We start from the raw sequence: 25,159 nt of genomic DNA on the forward strand, positions 1-25,159 counted from the left end.
AAATAATAAAAAATTAGAATCCAACACATAAAACACAGTTTAATAAGGTAAAATATAGTAACAACATAGAACATGTATGAAATAGAATCAAATGAGACAAATTACAATATACATATGAATAATATAAACAATAAATAACAATAAAAACATATGTAGGTATAAACAGGAAGAATTAAGGCAAAGGGATGGAAGAGTAAATATAGCTGTCATCTCTTTCATATCAGTTTATGAAACTGATCTGGTTTTATTTTATTGACTGTAAGAAGGTAAACAAAGTCCAAAATACACAAAAATGTTCTGAAGGACCTCTAAATAAAAAAGAGGGAAAAAAGACAATATTCATGTCTACCTCACATCCCAAATGTGTATGAAACTGATAAGTTAATGTAATCATGTTTTATTCACGTTATTTCCATTGTTCAGTGCGTATTCAGTGAGAAATGAATCATCTTTGTTTCCCTCAGCATCTGCGTGTTGTTGACGGCAAGACTGTGATGGACGTTTCGCTCAGCTAATGTGTTCCTTCCTACGTCAGTCGCAGCGGAAACAGTGTCCAATCATATGAGTAGGAGGGCGGGGCTTGGAGTGAGAGGGCGGGAACGAGAGAAAGAGAGAGAGAGAGAGGGAAGAGAGACAGAGAGAAAGAGAGACATAGAGACAGAGAGAAAGAGAGAGAGCGAGAGAGACACAGAGAGAGAGAGAGAGAGACAGAGAGAGAGAGAGAGAGAGAGAGAGAGAGAGAGAGACTGAGAAACAGAGAGACCGAGAGAGGGAGACCTAGAGAGAGAGAGAGAGAGAGAGAAAGAGAGAGAGAGACCTAGAGAGAGAGAGAGGCAGCGCACTGTGTCTCACAGCTCGTTCTGTCAGCTTCAGTGTCGTTACGCGTGTTGTCCGGAGGAGTCACAGCTGTGATTATGATTCAATACGATGGAGAAAAATGGACAATTCACGGACTGAGATTCCTGAGTCCTCCTACGGAGATCTGGACTTGACCTAAGAGAGCTTCAGGCTTCTGAACCCCTCTGCAGGATATCGGTGTGTTTTCTGGATAAGAACGCAGTGAAGTTACGGGAATCTTTGTCATCCGGACTAAAGAAAGACAACAAGGGGGCCTGACGTCGGTTGAAGTTGAGCTACGGGCTGCGCTAGCTAAGTGAGCATTTGGCTAAGTTAGCATTTAGCTTGTTGTGAACAGTCTTTTGTTTATCTAGTTGGAAGTAGAGTTATAAAGGACAACTTTATATGTGCAGCGTGACGCATAACCAGTGACGGTGTCTTTTAATAACCACTGTGTCTGATGACCGCTTTGACAACTTTAGCACCAGTGCTAATAGCTAAGCTAGTTAGCTAGCTAGCTCTCTTGCAGGGCTAGCTTGTTGTTCACCTCTGCTAACTTTAGCCAGAGAGCCTTCTCTTACATGGGAACAAAAAGACAGCTTCAGTAGTGTGTTTGCTTAATAAAAAACGTATCTCAGCACAGCTATCTGGTCGTAAAAAATTGCAAAGTGGCTTATAATAGTTCCAAATACTAGACAATAAGCATGTTTTTCTTCCCTACATAGAGTCATCCTGTCCGGATAAAGCTCCAGTTACACTCTGATTGTGCTTCTACTTTCAGATGATATGCTAATCTGTCACTAATATATTCAGTTTCAATGGCTCAAGAAGGGAATTCAGTGTCATATTGTGTTTAAACCTATTTATAAGCGATCCGTCATCCTTTTTAAAGACAGCACCAGTTGTTTACATCAGTTAAAATTCCCCTCACGGACCAAACTATTGTTTTTCTTTCCGTTACTTTTAGCAATAAGGATGTTTTGCCTTTCAGAACCACATCTTTGGCACCCAGCTTGTTTGACATCCCCGTGAGACTGGTTCCTTTTTAGTCTGAACATTGCACACGATCTGGAGGATTTTTAAAGCTGGTGGACACACACATTCAGCAAATTCATGGGCTAAAAAACAGCTGTGTTTTTTGGTTCAAGTGAGTAGAATACCACAGAAGGGGGTCACCCCTCGCACTCAGATGGGAGAGACGATGGGCAGCCAGGGCAGCCCAGTGAAGAGCTACGACTACCTGCTCAAGTTCCTCCTGGTCGGAGACAGCGACGTGGGCAAAGGAGAGATCCTGGACAGCCTCCAGGACGGATCGGCCGAGTCTCCGTACGCGTACAGTAGTGGTGAGTCACTGTTTTGTCCTCCTGTGATGATCAGCTCCTTGTGTTATGTCATGCCTGCCTATGAGAAAAGTCTTGAACACACTAGCTGTGTTTTTTTTGTGCTGCGTGGACAGTGGAGAACACACAATGAGCTCTCTGATGCTCATAACACAGTGTAACACAGAGCATTGGCATGGTGGTGAGTCAGACATCACTGTATGTGCATTGTTGTCGAATTTCACATGTTAAAACAATCATTTGCACTACTAATAACCAGACGATAGAGTTTAGACTAACACATTAAACACAGAATAACATCCTCTCCAGTTTAAAGGTGGTTCCTCCTTTTTTCCATAACAGCTTCCAACTATAAATAAAGAAGCGATGTCTTCTGCTACGTGTATTTGAGGCTGCTTAGCCGTAGCTAACCTAGAGGGAATCTTCTGTAGGTTTGATTTGAACATTACTGAGGCTAATTTATGCAGGTTATAGTTTCTACGTCAGCTGTATTTGTTACTTTAGAGTAGTTGCACTCAGGAACACAACACGTTTGTTGTGAGGGGGCAAAGCTGGTGGAGCTGGGCCCAGTCAGATGATCCCTCGCTGGGTGCAGGAGCTCAGATCACCGCCTGCTGCTGCAGGAAGCTGGTGGTCCCGTGGCTGCTACACACACTCACACACACACACTCACTCACACACACAGTCCCACCAAAGGGAAGCCCTGAAGAAGAGCAGATCGGGGAGAAACGCGTCTTAAAGGACCAGCCCAATGTTTGATTTGATTGAATCATACTCAGTCTAACATAAAGCTTTTACAAAGGTGTTTCAAAGGTGTTTAAGATTATTTTTCATGGGATGGTAGTGACTTTTCTTTTCTCTTTGTTAATAATATAAAGCCTTCATTTGTTCCACGGCTTGTTGAATATAAATACCACATTACTGCTCTTAATGCCTGAGGTGGGATTTGTTGTTGCTCTACTATTTCCCCCTTTTTTATTTCTTCGAATAATTTACAGCTGCTTTTCTCCAAAGGAAAGGATTAAATAATAAATGTAAAAATACCACCCAAAAGAAGCCTTGTGGGAGTAAATCCATTTGGGTGGGTCCCCCAAATTCATTGTACATATAGAAAACACTTCAACAGAAACATCCTGTTGGCTATGTAGTGCGAATCACTCTGCAATGAAAGCTGCACTACAAGGACAGCGATAAGAGCAACCGTGTGATGGATTACCTCGACTCAGGAAACCGTCAAATATCTGCGAATTGATTTTAATAGTGTACTGGTATGAGATGGACTATAATGGCTGCTCAGAAGGCAGGAGACGCTAAAGTATGCTTTGGAAAATAGCAGTAATTTAGATGATATATACATTTATTTAATTTGCTTAAACATGAAACACTCTGGCGTGGTTCTTAAAGAGGTGGTGAGTAAATCCTGAATCACTGATGGCGCTAAATAGGACAGTAATGATATGCACAGCAGCAAATAAAGGAAGAGAGACATCACATCTGCACCTCACACGACTCATAATAGAATAAAAGCTGCTCGCGTTCTTGTGTCTTAAAGGTAAAACCCGTGAAGTGCATTCGTTAAGATATTTGTCCTTCCCAGAGATCCATGATTCCCTCAGTCGTGTTTTTCAGAAGAAGGTTTTCATTTGTTGCCCTCAGGGTGACACCAACTGTTCATGAAATATACACGAGTCAGCAGAATGAGCCCTCGTCTAATGAATGAACGGGTGAAGCTTCCTGTTGCCGTTTGGCATCAGGTTGAAGAGCTTCCTGTGGTGGTCGTGTGTTTTTATGTGTCAGTATTATAAATATGTAATAAGTAATGATCAAAAGAGGTGATGAGGGCGTCAACGTGGTGGTTGAAGTATTGCTCTATTCTGATCGTTGCTGGTTTTAATTGCAGAGGTTGGAGCGTCTTCATCTTCTGTAATGTGACGTCTTCCTCGGGAAACAATATTTATTTCGACAGTTTTGACATTAGACATGTATTTGCTGGTTTCGGCTCCTCAGTTGTGAGAATGTTGAGCTTTCTCTTTGTGTTGTGATGATAAACTGAATATCTCAGTTCTGGAGTGTTAGTCAGACTAAAGGCTTCAGGAAATTCATTTTTCAATATTTTCTGACATTTTATGAACCAAATTAAGAATGGATTAATCAGAAATAGATCTATAACGTATCTGCATCCATGTGGTTCGTTCCCCTAAAGACAGTGTGAGCCCGGCCAGCTTCTGAAGACTCAGAGAGGAAGATGTCCTAATTGATGCTCGTGAGATCAGAAGGCTTCATTAAATATGGAGGGCCGAGCAGATCGCTCTTCAGATGAGATGTTTGTGCAGACTGGAGCTCCTCTGTTGATCCCGTCCCTCCAGAGACACGGGCTGGCGTGGAGGGAACGCTGGTTAATATTTTAGGAGGAGAGAATCAGGACAGAGGAGCAGATTGGTTGGCTTTGTCCTCAGGCTACGATTGGCTGCCTGATGGATTGTGGGCGGTAACATTTCCTCCTCAGTGATTGTGTGTATTATTGATCAGTCATGTAGTTAATAATAATAATGCTGCTTATCAGAACAATGAGAAACACTTCATCCAGAGTTCATGTTGAAGACGATGTAGGGTTGTTTCTGTCTCGCTCTGTCTCTAGCTGGTCCTGTCTCTGTCTCTAGCTGGTCCTGTCTCTGTCTCTAGCTGGTTTTGTCTCTAGCTGGTCCTGTCTCTAGCTGGTCCTGTCTGTCTCTAGCTGGTCCTGTCTCTGTCTCTAGCTGGTTTTGTCTCTAGCTGGTCCTGTCTCTGTCTCTAGCTGGTCCTGTCTCTGTCTCTAGCTGGTCCTCTCTGTCTCTAGCTGGTCCTGTCTGTCTCTAGCTGGTCCTCTCTGTCTCTAGCTGGTCCTGTCTCTGTCTCTAGCTGGTTTTGTCTCTAGCTGGTCCTGTCTCTGTCTCTAGCTGGTCCTGTCTCTGTCTCTAGCTGGTTTTGTCTCTAGCTGGTCCTGTCTCTGTCTCTAGCTGGTCCCGTCTCTGTCACGTTGGGAGGATCTTGAGGTGGTTTTATAGTGTCGTTTAAAGTTTGGCAGCACTGACGTTATTTGATAATTAAATCATTTTCCAGCTTCTGAAACGTTCAGCTTTACGGGTTCACTTTGTCTGTGGTCAGTGTTCGTAAGATGCAGATCTCCTGATACATGTTCTTACTATCTTTTGTTACATCCAAGGAATTAAACTGAGAAATGAAGTTGCTTCACCACAAACCTCTGAGTGCAGATTCATTTCTAATGTTGCCCACAAAGGCCTAAAACATCAGAGCTCTCTCAGTCATGACCGTATAATAACGTCTCATTATATTAATCAACCCTGACTGATGCTTTGAGGGGGGGGCGGGCAGATCTCCAGATACATTTTTCACACTGCGATGAGGCTTTAAATTCCACATCCTGTTATTTAGCCGCGACAGGCTTGGACGAGTGCAGTCAATTAAAATGCAAAGAAGCAGTTTGAAAAGACGCCTTTCGGTGCAGCTGGCTAACAATGGGATATTCCCCAGAGGTGGTGCAGGCCCGGCGGCCCATTGTTTATACAGTTATCGCTGGATGCAGGCCAGCTCCGAGGTAGACCCCCCCTGTGAGAGGGCTTCATAGCGTGGATATGAGGAAGGTGGATCCTGGTTTAATCCCCTGAAGGATGCAGACACTGACTGCAGTTGCATTCTCTTTTCTTCTTCTGCAGCCTCTACGCGTCTCCTACTCCTGCACAATGTACTTCCTGTTCTCTGGTTTTATGTAAATGTTACAGTTCATTCACTGGATTAACCGAACGCAGACGTACCTGTTTTTACGTTTGATAGGAAATCTATTGAGAGACTACTAATGGGAACATAATGCTTTACATAACGTAGACTCAGCACCTCCGTGACACAGCCTGAACAAAGGCTGAGCATTATCAGCCTCGCTCGGCTCTGAGTGCATCCGAAGAACAACAACAAAGTAAGCCGAGTCCCAGAATAGAAGCAGCAGTATTCAGCCAAGCCGTCAGACATCAGAGGACCTATTGATTATCTGGGATATCTAAGTGAGGCCCTGGCAGTGGGAGGAGAGGAAGCACTTGGTACCAAGTCCCGCACTCTCTCCAATTCAATTATGTTACGCCGAGCTCAGCACTTTAGCTCGGCAGAAGCTTTCTGCTGCCTGGAAAATTGGAAGATATTGCTAATTTCGTTAGCCAGCAGCTGCTAGCTGCCGGAGGCTGAAGTAGTCATGTGTGAGAGAGAGAGTCGGGGAGCTGGGAAGGCTTTCTGGGATGTTGATGTCTGTTTATATGCCGAGAGTCTTAATGTTTAATGGTGCAGCCGAGGGTTTCCTGTTAAAAGTGGTTTGTGTTCAAACATGCATGTGGTGAGATGGTTCATTGAGTACGGACTGGTGGGTCAAAGCTAGAAGTGGAATGATGGGTAATTAGTATACAGCATGACGTTCATTTAGAGTCAAACATTTAAAGCAGGGGATGCTTTAGGGCGGGGCTACACAGTGATTGACAGGTCTCTACCAGAGACGTATACGGCGTCTCTACGTCACTCCTCCTCAGTCCAGATATGGTCTCTTCCTGTTCATCGTTTGGGTAAAAAAACAACATGGCGGCAGCCGTAATCCAAGATGGTGACGTCCACAAACCAACGATGACTACGTCCACTTCTTACATCCAGTCTGTGGGGACAATGACGGGTCCTGAAGCCAGAATTAGGGACACTTGAGAGATACCGGGGGTCAGGTGTGGACGAGGGGAAGCAAACCTGTAGATCTTATCACCAACATGTTGAGTAAGAAGATGAACCTCTGATAGGACGTGTAAAACGCTGTTCATTAAGTAGTGCACCGGTTTAGGCCTCGGGTGGTACCGCGCTCCGTGAGAACCGCATGAAGCCGGGCTCAGGGGACATGCGGAGACACGAGCAGCAGGGCGACGGGTGAAGCAGTCAGACGGGTTTTGTCAGAAATGAGATCTGTTAGCGGCCTCGAGGCTGAACGCTGCTGCAGTAAAACGTCTTGTTGTTGTTTTCACATTACTGACTTCTTACTTCTGCTCGTGTTGCTCTGTGGGCAGCTGGTTCATCTCCTGAGGATGGATTTACACTAAACGTGGTTCAAGCCTCCTGACGGTTTATTAGTAAACTAACAATCTACAATCTTTTAACGTCTGTCTTAATGAGCCTTTACGTTTCCTTTATCGCCACCTTGAGGTTCATCTTTGTGTTTTTAAATGAGATCTCTTTACAGGCGTTGGGTGGATTGTGATGAACCGTGAGCGCTCTGATGATCCTCTGACTTCTCATCAGGTCAACATGTGTCCAACACATTCAGCTGTGCTTTGTGTTTACTACTAAACCAAGATGGTGCACATTGTAAACATTAGAACATCAGCGTCGTTGTGAGCATGTTAGCATGCTAATATTAGCATTTAGCTCAAAGCCCCACTGAGTTATTGGACAGTGTTTCATATTTTAGCATTCAAATTGTTTCAAAGACATTATAATAAAGAAATATAAAAATCTCAGTCGATAAGGCATTTATTCATCTTATTTAGATTTATATTGAGTTTTACTGGTTTTATCCTCTAATCTTCATACGTACGTGTTTGTTATTAGCAACATAGATATCTTGATAAATTAAGTGAATAGTTAATAATTGGTAAGATAATAAATCTTCATAATTAACAGAAATAACAATTCAAGTGTAAACCTTTCTAATGCAGCGACGTACAAATGAAATGAGAAATTAAACAGGAATTTAAATTCCAGTACATAATGTATATAATAAATATAAACGTCTCATTAATACCTTTGATGAAAACAAGTCAAAAACATAAATATTGTTTTCAGAACGAGCTGAAATATCTCTCCTGTGTTGTCTCCCGTAAATACATGTTTGTCATATTTTGGGAGCTGATCCCAGTTCTTTGCAGTGTATTATGGGTAAAAATGTTTAAGTGTCATGTAGCTCGTCTGTGACCTCGGTGTTGTAATCAAGATTGATGCTTCCGTTTACTAATGCCCCCCCCCCCCCCCCCCCCCCCCCCCCCCCCCCCCCCCCCCCCTCCTCTCTGTCCAGGTATTGACTATAAAACCACCACCATCCTTCTGGACGGGAGGAGAGTGAAGCTGGAGCTCTGGTAAACACACACACACACACACACACACACACACACACACACACACACACACACACACACATCACTGCTGTGGTTTTGTGGACAATGGAGCGACTGACTGCTGCTCTTCTTCTGGAATAACTCGGTCCTGTTCTAAACCTTTAAGGACCTTTAAGGACCTTTTTAAAGGAGTCATCATCTTGTGGTGTCGAACCATGAAGAGACGTTTGGTTTTATGCATCTTGAATAACTCAGTCTGATGAAAGGGTGCAGCCATCTGAATATTTAACTCTGCGTGAACATCATAGAGCTTCAATGACATGATACAGATTCTACATCTCTGAATACTGTGTGTCAATGGGGTCACAGTTACATAATGCACATTTAAAAGAGGAGTAGGTTTATATAATGATTCAATACTTGCAGATACTTTTCTCTGATATTATATAATATCTAAACCATTGAATATTGTCTGACAGTAAAAGAAAACGAGCTGCATGTGTTGTACTGCAGACATGGCTGGTGGTCGTCCTGCTCCTCTGCGTATTGTTCCAGGCCTCACAAACCTTCTTGCGTCAGTGGAGCTGCAGCAGATGTGTGTAATCGTCAGCTCGCTCTCACTGATCCACTGTTTGGTGGAAGTAGGCCAAAGAATTCAGCTCCTCGGGGGAGAAGCAACGCCTCGTCCTCCCTGTGGACGGAAAAGTTTAAGAAGCAGAATCTTCTGCTTCTTTTTACTGCCTCAGTCTTTCCTCTCCGGTCTCACCGGCGTCTTACCGTCCAAACGCCGTCTGCTTCCTTTCTATTGCTGTCTCTGTCATCTGTCTCTCAAAATCCTGCAGAAACTTAAAGGATACGTTTTCTTATTGTCCACAAACTAGAGACGAATGCACCTCTAATGTCCATTAAAACACACACACACACACACACTGCAGTTTATTTTGACTCAGTCACACACACACACACACACACACTGTAGTTTATTCAGTCACACACACTGATCCATGTTAGCGTTGATAGAAACTCTGATATGATTGTGACTTGCAGCCATAAGTTCATCATTTTGAGGTTTAACTTGTGGAAGTGGGCTTTAGACGGCTGAGTTTAAATGTCTGGAGTTCTTCTCTCTGTGACTACTGTTCAGTATTAACGCCGTCAAGTTGAGTCCACGTGGAACTTGAAACCCTCGTCTGTCTAAAAGTATAGAAGTGTTGTTAACGTGGTTCAGAATCACTATGAAACAGGTCTGAAGTATTTGGGTTAGAGAGTAGAATATAAAAGGTTCTGGTGATATCTAAGAGTCTAAATAGTAATAATAATGTGCTTCTTCTGTGTTCTCTCCACTGTAAGAAGTCTCTGATCCCAAAAAGAAGGGGGGGGGTTGCTGGCAGATCTGAGTTATCTATATTCATATTTCTTTCTCTCTTCAGGGACACGTCAGGACAGGGAAGGTTCTGCACCATCTTCCGCTCGTATTCCCGAGGTGCTCAGGTGAGAACCGAACCACTTCCATAGATTAAGTAGATCCCTACGCCGCATGAAGTAAACCTGCTTGACTTCATCTAAATTAAGTTTTATAAAAGTCTGCAGGATCACAGACGGCATGATGCTGTTTTTGACTGCTTTGATACTCTGAGACCTGATGATGATGATGATGATGATGATGATGATGATGATGATGATGATGATGATGATGATGATGATGATGATGATGATGATGATGTTGTTGTTGTGTGTCTCTGCAGGGAATCCTGCTGGTGTATGACATCACCAACCGGTGGTCGTTCGATGGCATTGACCGGTGGATCAGAGAGATCGATGAGGTGAGACACGGAGGCTTCCTGCTTCTGTTTGATCATTTCCTTCAAAGGACGTCTTAAAATCTACATTTGAGTAAATATTTAGCAGCTAAATCAAATAGTTTACAGAATATTCAACCTTTCTTTCTTTAAAATACATGTAATACTTGTTTCTTTACAGACCTTGTCTAAGGGTAATAAAGTAGTTTATGAATATGAGTTCATAGATGATTCTGATCCTTCCTCTCTATAGTGGAGGTTAGTTTATGAGTCGATGTTCATTTCTCTGAACTTCGTCGTCTTCTTGATTCTTCAATTGATTTCGTTGGTTCGTCCTCTGGTGTTTCAGAGAATAAAGCAACAAACATCGTACAGACTATGAATTCATATTCGGAGCTCACGCGGAGGTTTTAAGAGTATAAACATCTTAATTCCTTAACATCTCTCACAGTGACAACACACAGACTCCCCTCCTGTGTTAGTCGCTCATAATAAAACGTCATTTTGATCTACTAGCAGATACATTATTGTCCCCATCGGAAAATATGGTGAAACATACTTAAAACATCATCAAATACATAAAACAAATCTTTAAAAAAGTGTAAAACAAAACCACACAAGCTTAAATCTGTGAAAACTTGCAGTACATCCAACCAGATGTGAAACAGGCCGTTTAAAACCCACCGTCTTATTGGCAAAGAACTAAACATCCAGTATTTGCTGCCGCTGCTTTTTCCACCATCATCATCATCATCATCATCATCATCAGCTCTGAGCATGGAAAGGCAGCAGGGAGGAGGTGAAGAGGCTGATGAGAGGTGACAGTGAGGAGGACGAGGTCGGCCATCTTCAGTTTGAGTTGGAGAGACCGGAGCTCGTTGAATTAATAAGCAGCTCCTTCACTTTGTGTCCGTTTAGTCTGAGATGTTCAGGAACGTTTCCTGTGTTGTGAATGAAAGCTGTAACGTTGCAGCGACGACCTCGTGAAGCGAACCAATCAGAAGACTCCACTGAGGACGAGACTGAATCAGGAACTCGGTTCAGAATGTGTGACGATGCTTTCACCGGTGGTTAGATAACTAACGATACGTATGAGACGAATATGTTAATTTATCAGAAAATATTCAAAATAAAATTGAAAAAAGTAACAATTGTTAGTTTATATTTTTATAAATATGTAAAAAAAAAATCAAAAGTATATCTGAAAAATATCTTAAACATCAGTAAAATATGTGGAGAAAAGAATTGGTGAAAAATATTTAAGAAATGTCAAAAAAATTGTTTTAAAAATATCCAAACATTTCTTAAAATTTGTAATACAATTTTTTGAAAAATATCCAAAACATGCCAGAAAGATCTGAGAAATATCTGAAAGATATCTTCGTGAAAGTGAAAAGACGTCTTCTTCCGTTGAGTTTTAAAAAGAAGCTACATGCTAACAGCTATTAATTCTCCCGTGTTGATTTTCTTTTCTTTTTTATTTCCCAGCATGCTCCTGGCGTTCCTCGGATCCTGGTCGGTAACCGTCTACATCTGGCCTTCAAACGTCAGGTTCCCACGGAGCAGGCGAGGGCGTACGCCGAGAAGAACGGCATGACCTTCTTCGAGGTGAGCCCGCTGTGCAACTTCAACGTCATCGAGTCCTTCACCGAGCTGTCGCGCATCGTCCTCATGAGGCACGGCATGGAGAAGTTCTGGAAGCCCAACAGAGGTGAGTCGGGTCGGAGACGCCAAAGAATCACGACATCAACAGTCACCAGAACGGAGGGAACTTCCTGTAAACTCCTACATGTTGAACTCACCGCTCTGCTGCTCTCACCGTCTCTTTTACTCACAAACACTGTTTTCATTCAACACTTATCTTTATAATTACGCCTTAGTCACAGAGGAACGTCCTTTATGCTCACATTTAATCACGAGGTCCTGTTGAAGTCCTTTAACACCTCAGATTCAGGTCTGACCTCCCGTCCCCGTCTGTGGCTCTCAAAAACACCTTTTCACCCGTTTAAAGCTCCTGAACCGTTCATAGACATACTTAAAAAATGTGAGAAATATCCGAAAACACATGTAATATTTGACAATTATTAGTAAAAATTTTGAAAACATTTGTGAAAAATAAAAAATAATTTAAAAATGTCTAAAAAATTGTTAAGAAATATCCAAACATTTAATAAAAGTGTGAATAAAAAATGTAAAATATACATGAAAAATATCCCAACTATCAGTAAAATATGTGAAATAAAATTGAGAAATGTCCAAAAAATGGTTGAAAAATAACCAAATATTTTGTAAAATTGTGAGAAATGTCCAAAAAAGCCAGAGTGTAAAATATCTTCATGATAATAATAATAATAATAATAATGGAGGTCTTCGTAGGTGAACGGTGGCTTTATTTCCCAGATATCAGAGCTCATGACGATCCTAACTGACCTCCTCTCTGCAGTGTTCAGCCTCCAGGACCTCTGCTGCAGAGCCATCGTGTCGTGCACGCCCGTCCACCTCATCGACAAGCTGCCGCTGCCCGTCGCCATCAAGTCCCACCTCAAGTCCTTCTCCATGGCCAACGGCATGAACGCCGTCATGATGCACGGACGCTCCTACTCGCTGGCCCACCCGGCCGGCGGCTCCAAGGGAAACAGCCTGAAGCGCTCCAAGTCCATCCGTCCGCCGCAGAGCCCGCCGCAGAACTGCACCCGCAACAACTGTAAGATCTCCTAATTCACAGGAGGTTCCTCCACCGGGAGCCCAGGGGAACACGACGGAGTTAGCTGCAGGAGAGCATCCCCCGAACCTGAAGAGCTGAAGAGCAGGAATGACGGATGGAGGGATGGACCAGTGCTACCTCTCACCTTCATGTTGAAGAGCATGAAGGTCTTTCTTCTCTCTGATAGAACGAGAGACGGCTGGAGTTCAACTACATGCACAGAAATCACCGACTCAGCGTTTAGTTCCTCTACGTGACGCCTCATGACGTGTCCTCCAGACTCATCCTTCACTTTCCTTCCTTCCCTCCCTGTGTCTGGTTTCATCCCCCCTTCTTTATCTCCTTTGTGTTTAATGAGCGATAAGCTATTGATGGAGACACTCGGGAGCCGTCCCTCAGTATTGATCGTCGCCATCTTTGTTCAAACACTCGTCGTGATCTTTGGGAGTTTAAATGTTTTGGCTGAAGGGAAATCTTGGCGACAAGATGAGTGATGGTTGTAGTTTTAGGTGGAGGTCGTGATCCTGGACCAGGTCTTGATCCTGGACCAGGTCTCAGGTCTCAGGTCCAGACCTGCTGCTGTGCCTCAATGTTCCCGTAGACGTGTCAAAAGAAGCCAGTTCACCTGCAGCAAACACACGAAAACACCATAAATATGTTTTCTTTCTATTCTTCTTCTGTGGTTTCTGACGAGAGATTCGGTGACGCTTGTTGCCATGGATACCACTATTTACGATCTCGCCTCCTTCTGGTGAGAAATCATTTTTAGCTCGTTGACACCTGAAGACAAACAGAGTTCAGTTTTTTTCATATTTGTCAACAAAGACCATCGAAAGCTTTGGCACAAGAGCTTCTGGGAGTTGTAGTCCGGAGAGAGTTTACCCAGAGTGCTCCTCTTCTCTCCTCTCTCTGCTCACCTCTTTCTGTTATTGTGACACACTTCATCGTCTCCTGTGAGTTTTATAATAATCACTTCATCACATTAACTCATATTTTACTGATTAATTGAGCTCAGTTTGTTCCGGTCGTCACAGATCATTTTAATGTGAGAGTAATTTCTCAACAGAAATAACTAAAAGGACCAGACGCTTTATTTTACACTTCAAGCGTTCATTCATCTTTTAAGCAAAAATACTAAACATTATTCTGGGCTGTTGAGACAAAAGACGACGTTGAGCTGTGAGATGAATCGACATTAAAAGGCCGAATTACTTTCCCTCCAACATTTACAATTCATTTCAAACCAACAGGAGGAACTAGTGCGGAAAGAGATGAATTATTATTGTTTGTTTTGGGGATTTGTTGACAATAAGAACAATAGATAACGAGCGCTGTTTGTTTCCGTCGGTATAAATAAGTTCTTGATTTTATAATCGATCGTCGTGTTCTCTCTCCGGCTGCATTCACGTCCCGTAGGAAACGGCAGCTTCGACTGGACGAGTTATGAATATTAATTTATCTCCAACGTGACGACGACTTAAAGAGAATCTCATCGAGTCAAACACCAAACCCTCCGACTGGATCTTCCTCTTCCTCCTCTTCTTCTTCTCTGATCTCCGCCCCCGCGTGCTGTCCCATGATTCATAGCTGCTGAATAATAGATGCTCTTCTCAGATCTCTGGAGGTCTTCATCCTCCGCTCGGCTCTCTGTGGTTTGTTTCCTCATCTTCAGCACTCGTCTTCCTCATCGTCTCTCTTTCTCAGAAATTCACAACTTTAGATTTTTTTAGTAAATGTCTATCCAGAGACCCCCCCCCCCCCCCCCCCCCCCTCCAGCTCTGTAACGTCTTTATTTTGACCCACAATGACTTTAATAGAACAAAACCTTAAACTCACTTTAATACGAATGATTTATTACATCAGCGTCTGTCTCGTGCTCTACAGACTTCAGAAAAGGACGACGGCGTCGGTTTGTTTTTAAGTAAACGCGTTAATGTGTAGAAACCCTTTTTATAGTTTAAAGTTCAAAATGAAACGTTTTTTAACGGGTCCGTTTTTGAGATATTTACATAAACGATCTCGCTCATTTCTTTGACTCCTTGTTTGGGTTTTATGTGTCAAATACGTTGAATTTGGTTCATCTAGACCTCTGAGGTTTATCCGGCCAGAGGAACTCTCGTCACGTCTCATTTGTTTCCTCCGTGTTTTTAAAAGAAGGAATTTGACTCGAGCTTGTTGCCGAGATGTTCAGATGAGCAGGAAGAGGCTTTTATTGTTGTCGATCTTAACGCCCCTCGTTAGGGTTAATGAGCTGTGTCATGTTGTTGTTGTGTTGTTGTTGTGTTATTATGTTCTTCATCCAACACAAAGCTTTCCCTCCATGTTTCTCTTCTTCATCCCTTTGTTGTTTACGGACTTCTTCTGTGTTTTTGGACTCTTTCCAACATTCTGTTGAGTTTCTATTTTGGACATTTTGTTTTTTAAAGGTGGAAACGTGTGAGAGGTTCAGGGACGGCCTCTGATGTGGAAGAAGTATTTGTATAAAGAAGCGACTGTTGTGACAATTATGACGACTTAGACACAAAAAAACACAAAATAACAACACTTGTAAAACACTATTCTGGTTTTTGGCTGAAGCTGCTGTGTGTGCGTCTGTGTGTGTGTGTGAGAGAGAGTGTGTGTGTCTGTGTGAGAGAGAGAGAGTGTGTGTGTGTGTCTGTGTGTGTGTGTGAGAGAGTGTGTGTGTGTGTGTGTGTGTGTCTGTGTGAGAATGTTCTTCAAACACAAAGCTGAACATGTTTCTTTTTTTTAAATTATTGATTGTACAGTTTCAAGCGTATGAAGAGATGAGACTTTTTTCACAATAAAACTATTGAATGTTGAAGTCGAGATGTCGTCATTTGTTCATGTTTTGATGCTTTGAAGGAGTTTGTTTCTTTTGCGGAGGCCGCCCCCTGCTGGACGTCATCACATACTGTCCTCGTGTTTACTAGTGAGAGCAGATCTCAGGTAGCTTCTTATTTATAATCATGGCTCCTTTATTATTAAAATCTCTATTTTATATTCTTAACCACCCGCGTCTACATTTGACACAGTTCTAAAAGTTCATAGTTCAGCTTTATTGTAATTTTCCAATAAATAAATCTGTATAAAAACAAGGTTGTAAATGAAACGGACAGAATATGTACAGTATCACAAAGCTGTAGTGCAAGAACAGTATGTGGAAGTGGAGCTAATAATGAACAGTATTATGTGCAATTGTATTACTACAACATTGTAAATTAGAAAATACAAATACATCAGAATAAGAGATACGAATAAATATATAGACAAACAAATGAAAACACACATACATACATTTGACCTCACCACATTTAACTTGATGTGAAATGTCTTTTCACATCAAGTTTTACCTAAAACTTAAAAAAATGATCATCAAACAATACTTTAAAAAATAAAAACGGCTTAAAAATAACCAAAAGTTATATAAAACCTAAATAACCTAAAAAGAATAAAGTGATACATCAAAACATTAAAATTAACTTATTACTTAAATCATTTCTTAAATACTCATTAATATTTATCATGTTTTATTCGAAATGAGAAAAAACGTTCTTAAAACAAAACTTTTATTTTGACATGAATAACCTCTAACCGGAAGTGTTTCGTGCCAGCTGCTGAACACGCGCTCAAACGCTGCACGTCGAGCTGCTTGTTATTACAACAAACCCGCCGAGTGTCGGTCCGGTCCGGCCTCTGAAACACAGCCGAGGCTCCGTCATCATGTCCGGCGTCCAGCTGCTCAGGCTGCTCGTGAACGAGCGTCTGTCTGCGGCCGCGGAGGAGATCTTCGAGGCGGTTAAAAAGACCATCGCGGGCTACGAGGAGGAGGTCCTCCGGCAGCGCCGAGTCCTGCAGACAATATTACAACCTGAAATAAAGATTAACAAACTCTCAGGTTTGTGAGTTATTAGCATGCATTCATTATGTCGGGTTCGTTACCAGGTCAGCGTGCCTCACACCGTCCAGGCCCTCCCGGTGTCCCGGTGATACCTGCAGAATGAAAGAACGTCGAGACGCAAAACTCCGTTGAAAAATCTAAAAATTCAACTTCTGCTCGTTTATCTGCAAATGTCTGCACACAATAGGCGATGATTAAAGATACATTGTTGATTGAGCAGGTCTACTTTTACATTCGTCATACAAGCAAAACACCAAGCAGCTCTAGATTCAGACACAAATAAACGTGTGTTGTGTCCGATCACCGATAGTCAGTGTGAAGTGTTTCCAAAGCAAACACAAAGTGATGAGTGTGGTGATTAAACCCCAATGATTAGGAGAAAACTATGTATTATGACTTTATGTGTGCTGGTAAATTAAGAGGCATTATTTTGTCACGTTGTAACTTTATTGCAAAATATTATTTTTATCCAAAAACCGGCTGCAAATTTAGTCACAGTTAGGCTATACATATTTATTTATTTATATATTTACTTATTTATTATGTCATATACTCGTATTAACTACAGTGTTATTTGTTAGAGAGATTAGATATTATCTCAAATAAATGTGACATTTCGTGTGGCTCATGTTTCATAAATAGTTGATATTTGTGAGCACAGATACATTTATATGTCCAGAGCTTTTATTTTGAGTTATTTCAAAAAGTTATTTTAGCTTCATTTAGAGACATTGTTCATGTTTAATGTTGGAAAGATCACAAACAGTTATTTTACGTTATAATATTTTACGTTTGATTCCAATATTCAGATTTACCCCGTCAAACCACTGGATTTAAATATGTTTAGTTTAGTCTGGAGTTAATCAAATCTATAGTATTTGGTTGGATTGTGATCAAAATGTGTCGAAAATAAATTCTGGTTTATGCCAGAATTTATCTACAGAGATTAATTTATGTACAGAGTTTGCATTTTCTCTGTATCATCTAATCATCAATTACCTGATCAGCTGCTGGGATAATAAAACAGATATTTAAAGGACAAAGACATTTTTGAAATCTAATAAAATACATATTTAAAGTAATTGTTCGCTTTGGGTAAAGATCAGCAGCTCCTAATGGTTGTATCTCGATTTTAAATGATATTCTCTTTAATTATTCTTCCTCTGTTCTTCCTTCCAGTAGACCAACCACAGCTGGCTCTCTCCGTCTGGGACGAGGACTTCCCCTCCGACCGGCAGCAGCAGGACCACTGTGACCAGGACTGGAGCTCCGGTCTGGATCAGGACGACCAGGAACCTCCACAAACAGAGAAGAGCCGGGAGGAAGAGGAGGAGCTTCAGGAGCTTCAGGAGGAGGAGGACGACACCACCAGGTTCATCTTCACTCCTCTGTACGTGAAGAACGAGCTGGACCAGCCTCCGTCCGGTTGTCAGAGCTCTAAAGGAGAAGGAGATCCTCTACCGAGCACTTCAGCTGAGCAGGACCAGACGAAGGTGGAGGACGATGACGGAGCGTCTTCCAGCTGCTCTGCAGCCGACAGCGGCGAGGAGTGGGGGGGCAGCGTGGGGTCGCAGAGCGACGACAGCGACGGCGACCGCGGGTGGACGGAGAGGAAGGAGCCTCGTTTACCGACGGCTCAAAAACTTCACCCTACTAAAAAAGCGAAATCGCGAATCCGCTGTAAAGTCTGCGGGAAGGCCTTTCACGCCAACGTCTCTCTGGTGAACCACATGGAGGCTCACCCGAAGGACGTCTGCGGTGTTTGCGGGGAACGTTTGGAGACCGAGGAGGGCTTCCGGGTTCACCTGAAGACGCACGTGAAAGCCGAAGTCTGCGGCGTTTGCGGGAAATGTTTCGGGGCCTCGAGCTCGTTGGAGACGCACATGAGGGTCCACACGGGGGAGAAGCCGTTCAACTGCAGCGAATGTGGGAAATCCTTCAACTGTCGCCACAACATGATGCGACACATCCGCACACACACGGGGGAGAAGCCGTATCCTTGCACCGTCTGCGGCAAATGCTTCAACGACTACTCCACGATGAAACGCCACCGGCTGCTCCACGCGCACACGGGGAGCCGTGATCCAAACAACACGTCTGCAAACGAACACGTCAACGTAGAGGAGAAGGTGACGATGTCATCGTCACCGAAAAAGCACCAGACTCGGACAATATGTGAAGTGTGCGGGAAAATGTTTCACTCCATGGTGTCTCTGGTGAACCACGCCCAGAGTCACGCCGCGGACCTCTGCGGCGTGTGCGGGACGCATTTCGACTCCGACGAAAAGTTCAAACTTCACCTGAAAACTCACAAGAACGGGAAGGTCTGCGAAGTGTGCGGAAAGTGTTTCGACAGTCAAGGAAACCTGGAGATGCACATGAGGATCCACACGGGAGAGAAGCCGTTTCTCTGCAGCGAGTGCGGCAAATGCTTCAACTGCCGACACAACATGATGCGACACATCAGGACCCACACGGGAGAGAAACCCTACCCGTGCAACACCTGCGGCCGCTGCTTCAGCGACCACTCCACGCTGAAGCAGCACAGCAGCACGCACACCGGAGAGAAACCGCACCGCTGCGAGATCTGCGGTAAAGGCTTCCACCGAAAGACATACGTGAGGCTTCACATGAAGAGCCACGAGACCGAGAAATGACTGTGCTGTAAATATGGTGGTGTGTAAATAAAAGCTTTAAAATGTGCCGATATCACCTTTTCTTACTTTCTTACCGCAGATTCTTCACGTCCGTTGGCTGTGATGTAATAGACCCTTTCACAGCCAACGTCATCGTCAATATGCGTAGACGTGGTGGCAACAGACGAGTTAGCAAACTTTAAACATTGAATTAAGACTGTTACCAGCATCAGAATGTCTTGTTGATGTAGTCTAATTTATGAAAAGGCAAAACAACCTCAAAGTGACACAAAACAGCTACAAAGAGACACAAAACAACCTCAAAGTGACACAAAACTACTCCAAAGAGAAACAACCCCACACAGAGACACAACACAACTACAAGGAGACACAAAACAACTACAAAAAGACACAAAGTAACTACAATGAGACACCACACAACTACAAAGAGACACAAAGTAACTACAAGGAGACACAACACAACTACAAAGAGACACAAAGTAACTACAAAGAGACACAAAGTAACTACAATGAGACACCACACAACTACAAAGAGACACAAAGCAACAAAATAGAGACACAAAGCAACTACAAAGACACACAAAGCAACTATATAGAGACAAAAAGGAACTACAAAGATACACAAAGTTACTACAAAGGGACACATAACAACTATAAAGAGACACAAAACAACCACAAAGAGACACAAAACAACTATAAAGAGACACAAACTGACCAAAAAAAGACACAACACTGCAGAGAGATACGTAACGACTACAAAGAAACATAAAACAACAACAAAAGAGTCTAAACACCCTTAAAGTCTGTGTCTTGTTCCTCTGTAGGACAGTTGTCTCATAATCCACTCATCACAATAACAAGAATACTTTCACTCAAGTACGCAGAACTGGCCAATAATGAACCAATATTATTGAACATTTTGCTTTGGATTTTATTGTATTGTAACATTAACAATACAACATTTAACAGTAATCAGTAAAAAAAGGAAAATATTCATGAACTTCTCCCTGAAAGACAAGCACGAAATACAGCAAATAACAAAGTTAACTTAAAAGAAAGCAGCTATGCAAAGAATGGAGAAGCGTCATCACTGATGACTCATGATGCTTCACATTAAACTGTATTCATCCGTTAATGCAGCGGAGGGAAAACTGTGATCAACCGTTTTTATATCAATGTTTCCACTGTCGTCATATTAACGTGTTCAGGCATCCTCGGAGTAAAGTTGTGTGTGTGTGTGTGTGTGTGTGTGTGTGTGTGTGTGTGTGTGTGACTCCATCATCCCTTAATAACAGTCTCTGTGGCTGTTGGAAGAGATACTATGAACCATTTTTAGCTCTCGTCTACACCGATATTGATCCAATCAAATCACTGAACATCATCCGCTGGGACCAAAGATTCAACCCCCAGAGGAGCCGGCACTGCAAATAAATGAAACTTCTTATTTTGGATTATTATAATTTTGATCAAATAAGTGCAGAAGTCAGAGCAAACAGCAATTATATCAACGTATCCTCATACGGCCACATCATCCTCCTGCAAATGTCCAGCAACACAAGCGCTCAGTGTCGAGTTTAGGCAACGAAACTAAACGGTTTGTTTTAAAATAACCACAGAAAAGGTTTTACTAAAGTAAGTAACGGAAGTTACGTGACTAATAAGTAAACGGTGATATTGTTGGTTTCACACGGGACACAAACAGTCTCAGTGTAGTCCTGATCCTCTATATGAACCAGTCTCAGTGTAGACCTGGTCCTCTATCAGACCTCCATCAGTAAAGAGACCATCAGAGAGAAGATGGTCTGTTTCTATAGAGTTATTCTTGATGCTCGTCATCGGAGCCACCGGGTCGGATTCTGGTGAAACCAGATGAACTCATGCAGGTTCACCAGAACCTCCTTCAGCTCAGAGTCCAGCAGAGACCGGTCCACCGTAGACAGACCCAGATCCTCCAGCAGAGACCGGTCCACTGTGGACAGACTCAGATCCTCCAGCAGAGACCGGTCCACCGTGGACAGACCCAGATCCTCCAGCAGAGACCGGTCCACCGTGGACAGACCCAGGCGTGACCCATCCTGACAGACCCAGGACGTATTGCTGGACCCGCTGGAGGAAAGGGAGGCACTGGAGAACCAGGACTGAGAGGGGCAGACTGTCGGACCCTGCTGCAGTAAAATGAGAGGTTTTCTAAAGAGAGTCTGGTGCTCAGAGACACGACCAGTTTTAACGCAAAATTAGAGCGTCACTTCAAAACAACTCGGAGCGGAAGTGAAATGACGAGTTGTTCATCTCTTGCTCATCCTCGTGTTTGTTTCAGGATGAGTCACGGCTGATGAACAGCCCGTGTTTTATTTTACAGTCAGACGGAGAAAACTGTGTCATCCGCACAAATAATAGTGTTAGTACTGCATCTGTGCACACACTCTGATAATAAGCTGTGATGCTGTATGAGTCACCAGAGCAGGGAAACCCTTCCAGACTCTTCACTGACTCATTCTTGAGTAGTGAGCGAGGCTGCAGGTGATGCCAGGTTCCTTTCGTCAGTGTGCAGTAGAGATGCAGACTTACGGAAAGTGTTGATAAAAATGTCTGAGAGTCAAACACTCGACGATCTGCCGGTAGCACAGAACTGAACCTGTGACTGTGGAGGTTAGGATCGGGCCTTCCTGTGGGGATTTCAGGGCTTCACCTGCACAGGAAGCAGATGTGACCGGCTTCCCAGGAAGGAATCAAACCTGTTTCCTCTTGATGTCGATGTCTTTGATTAGTTGTCCTGGAAACTCCCACGCTCACATCTGCAGATAACTAAGGCCCTAAAACCCCTGATCCCTGTGCTGCTGGCCGGCAGGATAGAAACCCAACACCACCGCTGTGTTGACCACGCCTATGTAAACACATACGAACGTCAGAACGAAAGTCATAAAACAGTTCAACAAGTGAAACGAAAGTGAAAGATGAACGCACGTTTCCTCCCAAAGGTGCTTATATAAAGCAGAGTGAACTCACAGTCCGCACTCCTGGAGGAACCTAGAGAGAGCGGTACGTGAACACACTCCTTTTGTTTTAATGCATCTTTATGGTAAATATTATTAATATGAGGAGATGAAGTGACTTAGTCAAAATAAATGCTCCTTTTGAACTGTGTTTAATCCCAGTTTAGATTAGCTTTAAACTATTATAATAATTATTTTAATAATAATCAACAGAACTCTCCGTAGAAATATAGTAAATATAAGTGTATTCTTTATACTGGCATGGCATACTTTACAGTAAACCATTTAAAGGTGTTTTGTTGAGTTTTTCTTTCTCTGAGTGGAGGTCTGAGGACAGGGTGTGGTTCGCTGTACGGACTGTAAAGTCCCTTCAAACTAATTTATGACGATGAAGACTTCTGGTCCCAGTGGAATCATTCACAGTAACAGCAGCAGGTGTCGTCTGAGCTGCACCGAGACTCAGCTGTGCTTTGAGCTGAACATGCTCTCCATGACGTTAATGTACTGATGTTTAGCAGGTATACGGTGCAAACAAGATGCTGAACATAGTAGACATTATGCGTGTTAATCAAAAGCATTTTCATTGTGAGCATGTTAGCATTTAGCTCAAAGCTAAAATAATGCAGCCGATGGCGCCGGTCCACCGACACAATGGAGCTGACAAACCGGAGGCTCTGGTTAAAAAATGCAAAAGTGGTTGAACCTGCTTCATTGTTTGCTTTCTTGTGACGTCTCATTTCACTTTGACAGGATAACAGTTTGTGTTTGTGCTAAGCTAGGCTAAAAACATCCAGAACTTGAAATGTGTTGTTGACTTACTTCTAAATTCTCTGGTTTGATTCCTGTGTTGCTGATGTTTCTTCTCATGGAATCCTTCTGAAGTCTAATAATCTTCTTTCCTACAGAGATCCTGACACCAACATGCAGTACCAGTGGGCTGAAGATGACTTTGTTCTGCCCGAGGGGGTCGGTCGACTGGGCCTCACTGAGCCCCGTAGGAATCAAAACTACATCATGTACCACGGCACCACCAAGGCGTATGCTCAATTAATCGTGGAAAGCGGTTTTAAAGAGTCTAAAGGCGGGATGCTCGGCCGCGGTGTCTACCTCAGCAGAGACCTGCTGAAAGCTAGCCGCTATCCCCTTGACCACCTGGAGTCTGACAGGGCCGTCATTAAGGTTCAGGTCAATGTGGGCAAAGTGATCGCCATCAAATATCAAGGCCACCCACGTCAGAAGACCTGGCATGACTCCAGTTGCGGTGAGGAGGCGTTTGACACCGCCTGGGTGCCACCCAAATGTGGAATGGTGCCGAGCGGTTTGGAGGAGGATTGTGTCTGGGATCCCAATCGAATCAAGATCCTTAAGACCATCAATCCACGTCCAGTCCCATCTTCTGGTGCACGGGGCTACCAGTGAGCTCTGCTCTACGACATGTTTCCAATTTATTTTGTATGTTCAAATGTATTTTTATATATTTGGATAAAAAGTAAATGACCTTTGCATTTTGTCACGGTGTCATTGAAACCTGGAAAATAAATGGTTCTTGTTAAATATTAAACCTGCATTCTCTCTACTGTCCACCAGGGGGCGACTCCTCTGGTTGTATAGAAGTCTATGAGAAAATGACTCTACTTCTCTCTTGATTTATTACCTCAGTAAACATTGTAAACATGAGTTTATGGTCTCAATTTTTCAAGCATGATGTTCATTTAGTAAATGATGGTCCATTTAGAGTCAAATAGACCATAAAGCAGGGTATGTTTTAGGGCGGGGCTACACGGTGATTGACAGGTCTCTGACGTACATGATGTCACTCCTCCTCAGTCCAAATATGGTCACTTCCTGTTCACTGGTTGCAGAAAGCCAAGATGGCGACAACCGTAATCCAAGATGGTCAAAACCCGAAACTCAAGGCTTCAAAACGTCCACAAACCATTGAGTGACGTCACGGTGAAAAACATACACCTCTTATGTACAGTCTATAGCGCTGTTCCCCAAGTGAAACGAGAAGTCAACATTGATGTATTCATCATGCCGAAATCGCAACCTAATATCAACCTAAGTAGTGTTGTTGTCTGAACCTAAATAAGGAGTTTTGTCTAAACCTAACTAAGTAGTTTTGTGGTCTCAACTTAACTAAGAAGTTGTGTCGTCTGAACCTAACTGAGTAGTTTAGTTGTCTAAACCTAACTAAGTAGTTTTGTTACCGAAACCTAACTAAGAACCTAAGTTTACTTTGAAGACAGAAGTTTATTTTGAAAAGACTGTACGATCATAAATTGACACATTTTGCTGACTTTCATAGGAAAATACAGGAACAATGAGAAGCAAAGTTTTGTAAGATATCAAACGACCCGTTGTTTGGGGATACGTTGGCCTGGAGCAGTGGTTCCCAATCTGGGGCCTGGGCCCCCTTCAGGGGAACACCAATGATCACGGGAGGTGCACCAGGATTTGTCTGCTTTGAGGCTTTTAAAATTAGATTTGCAAATGAAAAGCTAAAATCATAATAACACACTTACTGCATCATTTATAAGTTATAATCATTAAACAATTTTCTTTTTTTTGAAATACATGAAATCACTTTATTCATAAAGAGGATTTTGTTCACAGATTTGTAATTTTTTTGGTTTGATGTCAGAAAATGGGGGGGGGGGGGGGGGAAATCATATCTATTTGTAGATGTTCATTCAATTAGATATCTGGCACTTGTCTGCAATATGCATGAAATCAGACTAATCTGGTGAAAAGGTTATTAGCAGGCGAGCAGTGATGGAGCAGAGCAAGAGAACAGCTG

The 25,159-nt window shown here is 42.8% G+C and overlaps 3 protein-coding genes across 3 annotated transcripts; all 3 read left to right on the forward strand.

Moving 5' to 3' along the window:
- Positions 1–876: 876 nt before the first annotated feature.
- Positions 877–15,629, forward strand: LOC306709182 (ras-related protein Rab-40C). The gene is made up of 7 exons (XM_079177238.1): positions 877–1,153; positions 1,829–2,180; positions 8,266–8,326; positions 9,736–9,796; positions 10,051–10,128; positions 11,593–11,815; positions 12,548–15,629. The coding sequence occupies exons 2-7, from the start codon at positions 2,027–2,029 to the stop codon at positions 12,820–12,822; spliced, it is 852 nt and encodes a 283-aa protein (XP_079033364.1). The 5' UTR covers positions 877–1,153; positions 1,829–2,026; the 3' UTR covers positions 12,823–15,629.
- A 902-nt stretch (positions 15,630–16,531) lies between these two features.
- Positions 16,532–19,366, forward strand: LOC306709271 (uncharacterized protein; the record flags this gene model as incomplete). Its single annotated transcript, XM_079177338.1, has 2 exons — positions 16,532–16,706; positions 17,889–19,366. 2 exons carry the CDS (start codon positions 16,532–16,534, stop codon positions 19,364–19,366), a joined length of 1,653 nt encoding a protein of 550 aa, XP_079033464.1.
- A 2,996-nt stretch (positions 19,367–22,362) lies between these two features.
- Positions 22,363–23,920, forward strand: LOC306709376 (uncharacterized protein). Its single transcript, XM_079177478.1, has 2 exons — positions 22,363–22,405; positions 23,265–23,920. Exon 2 carries the CDS (start codon positions 23,281–23,283, stop codon positions 23,776–23,778), a length of 498 nt encoding a protein of 165 aa, XP_079033604.1. The 5' UTR covers positions 22,363–22,405; positions 23,265–23,280; the 3' UTR covers positions 23,779–23,920.
- The last annotated feature ends 1,239 nt before the right edge of the window (positions 23,921–25,159 follow it).

The sequence above is a fragment of the Pholis gunnellus genome (assembly GCF_910591455.1).
Source record: "Pholis gunnellus genome assembly, chromosome: 17".
NCBI classification, from domain to species: domain Eukaryota; kingdom Metazoa; phylum Chordata; class Actinopteri; order Perciformes; family Pholidae; genus Pholis; species Pholis gunnellus.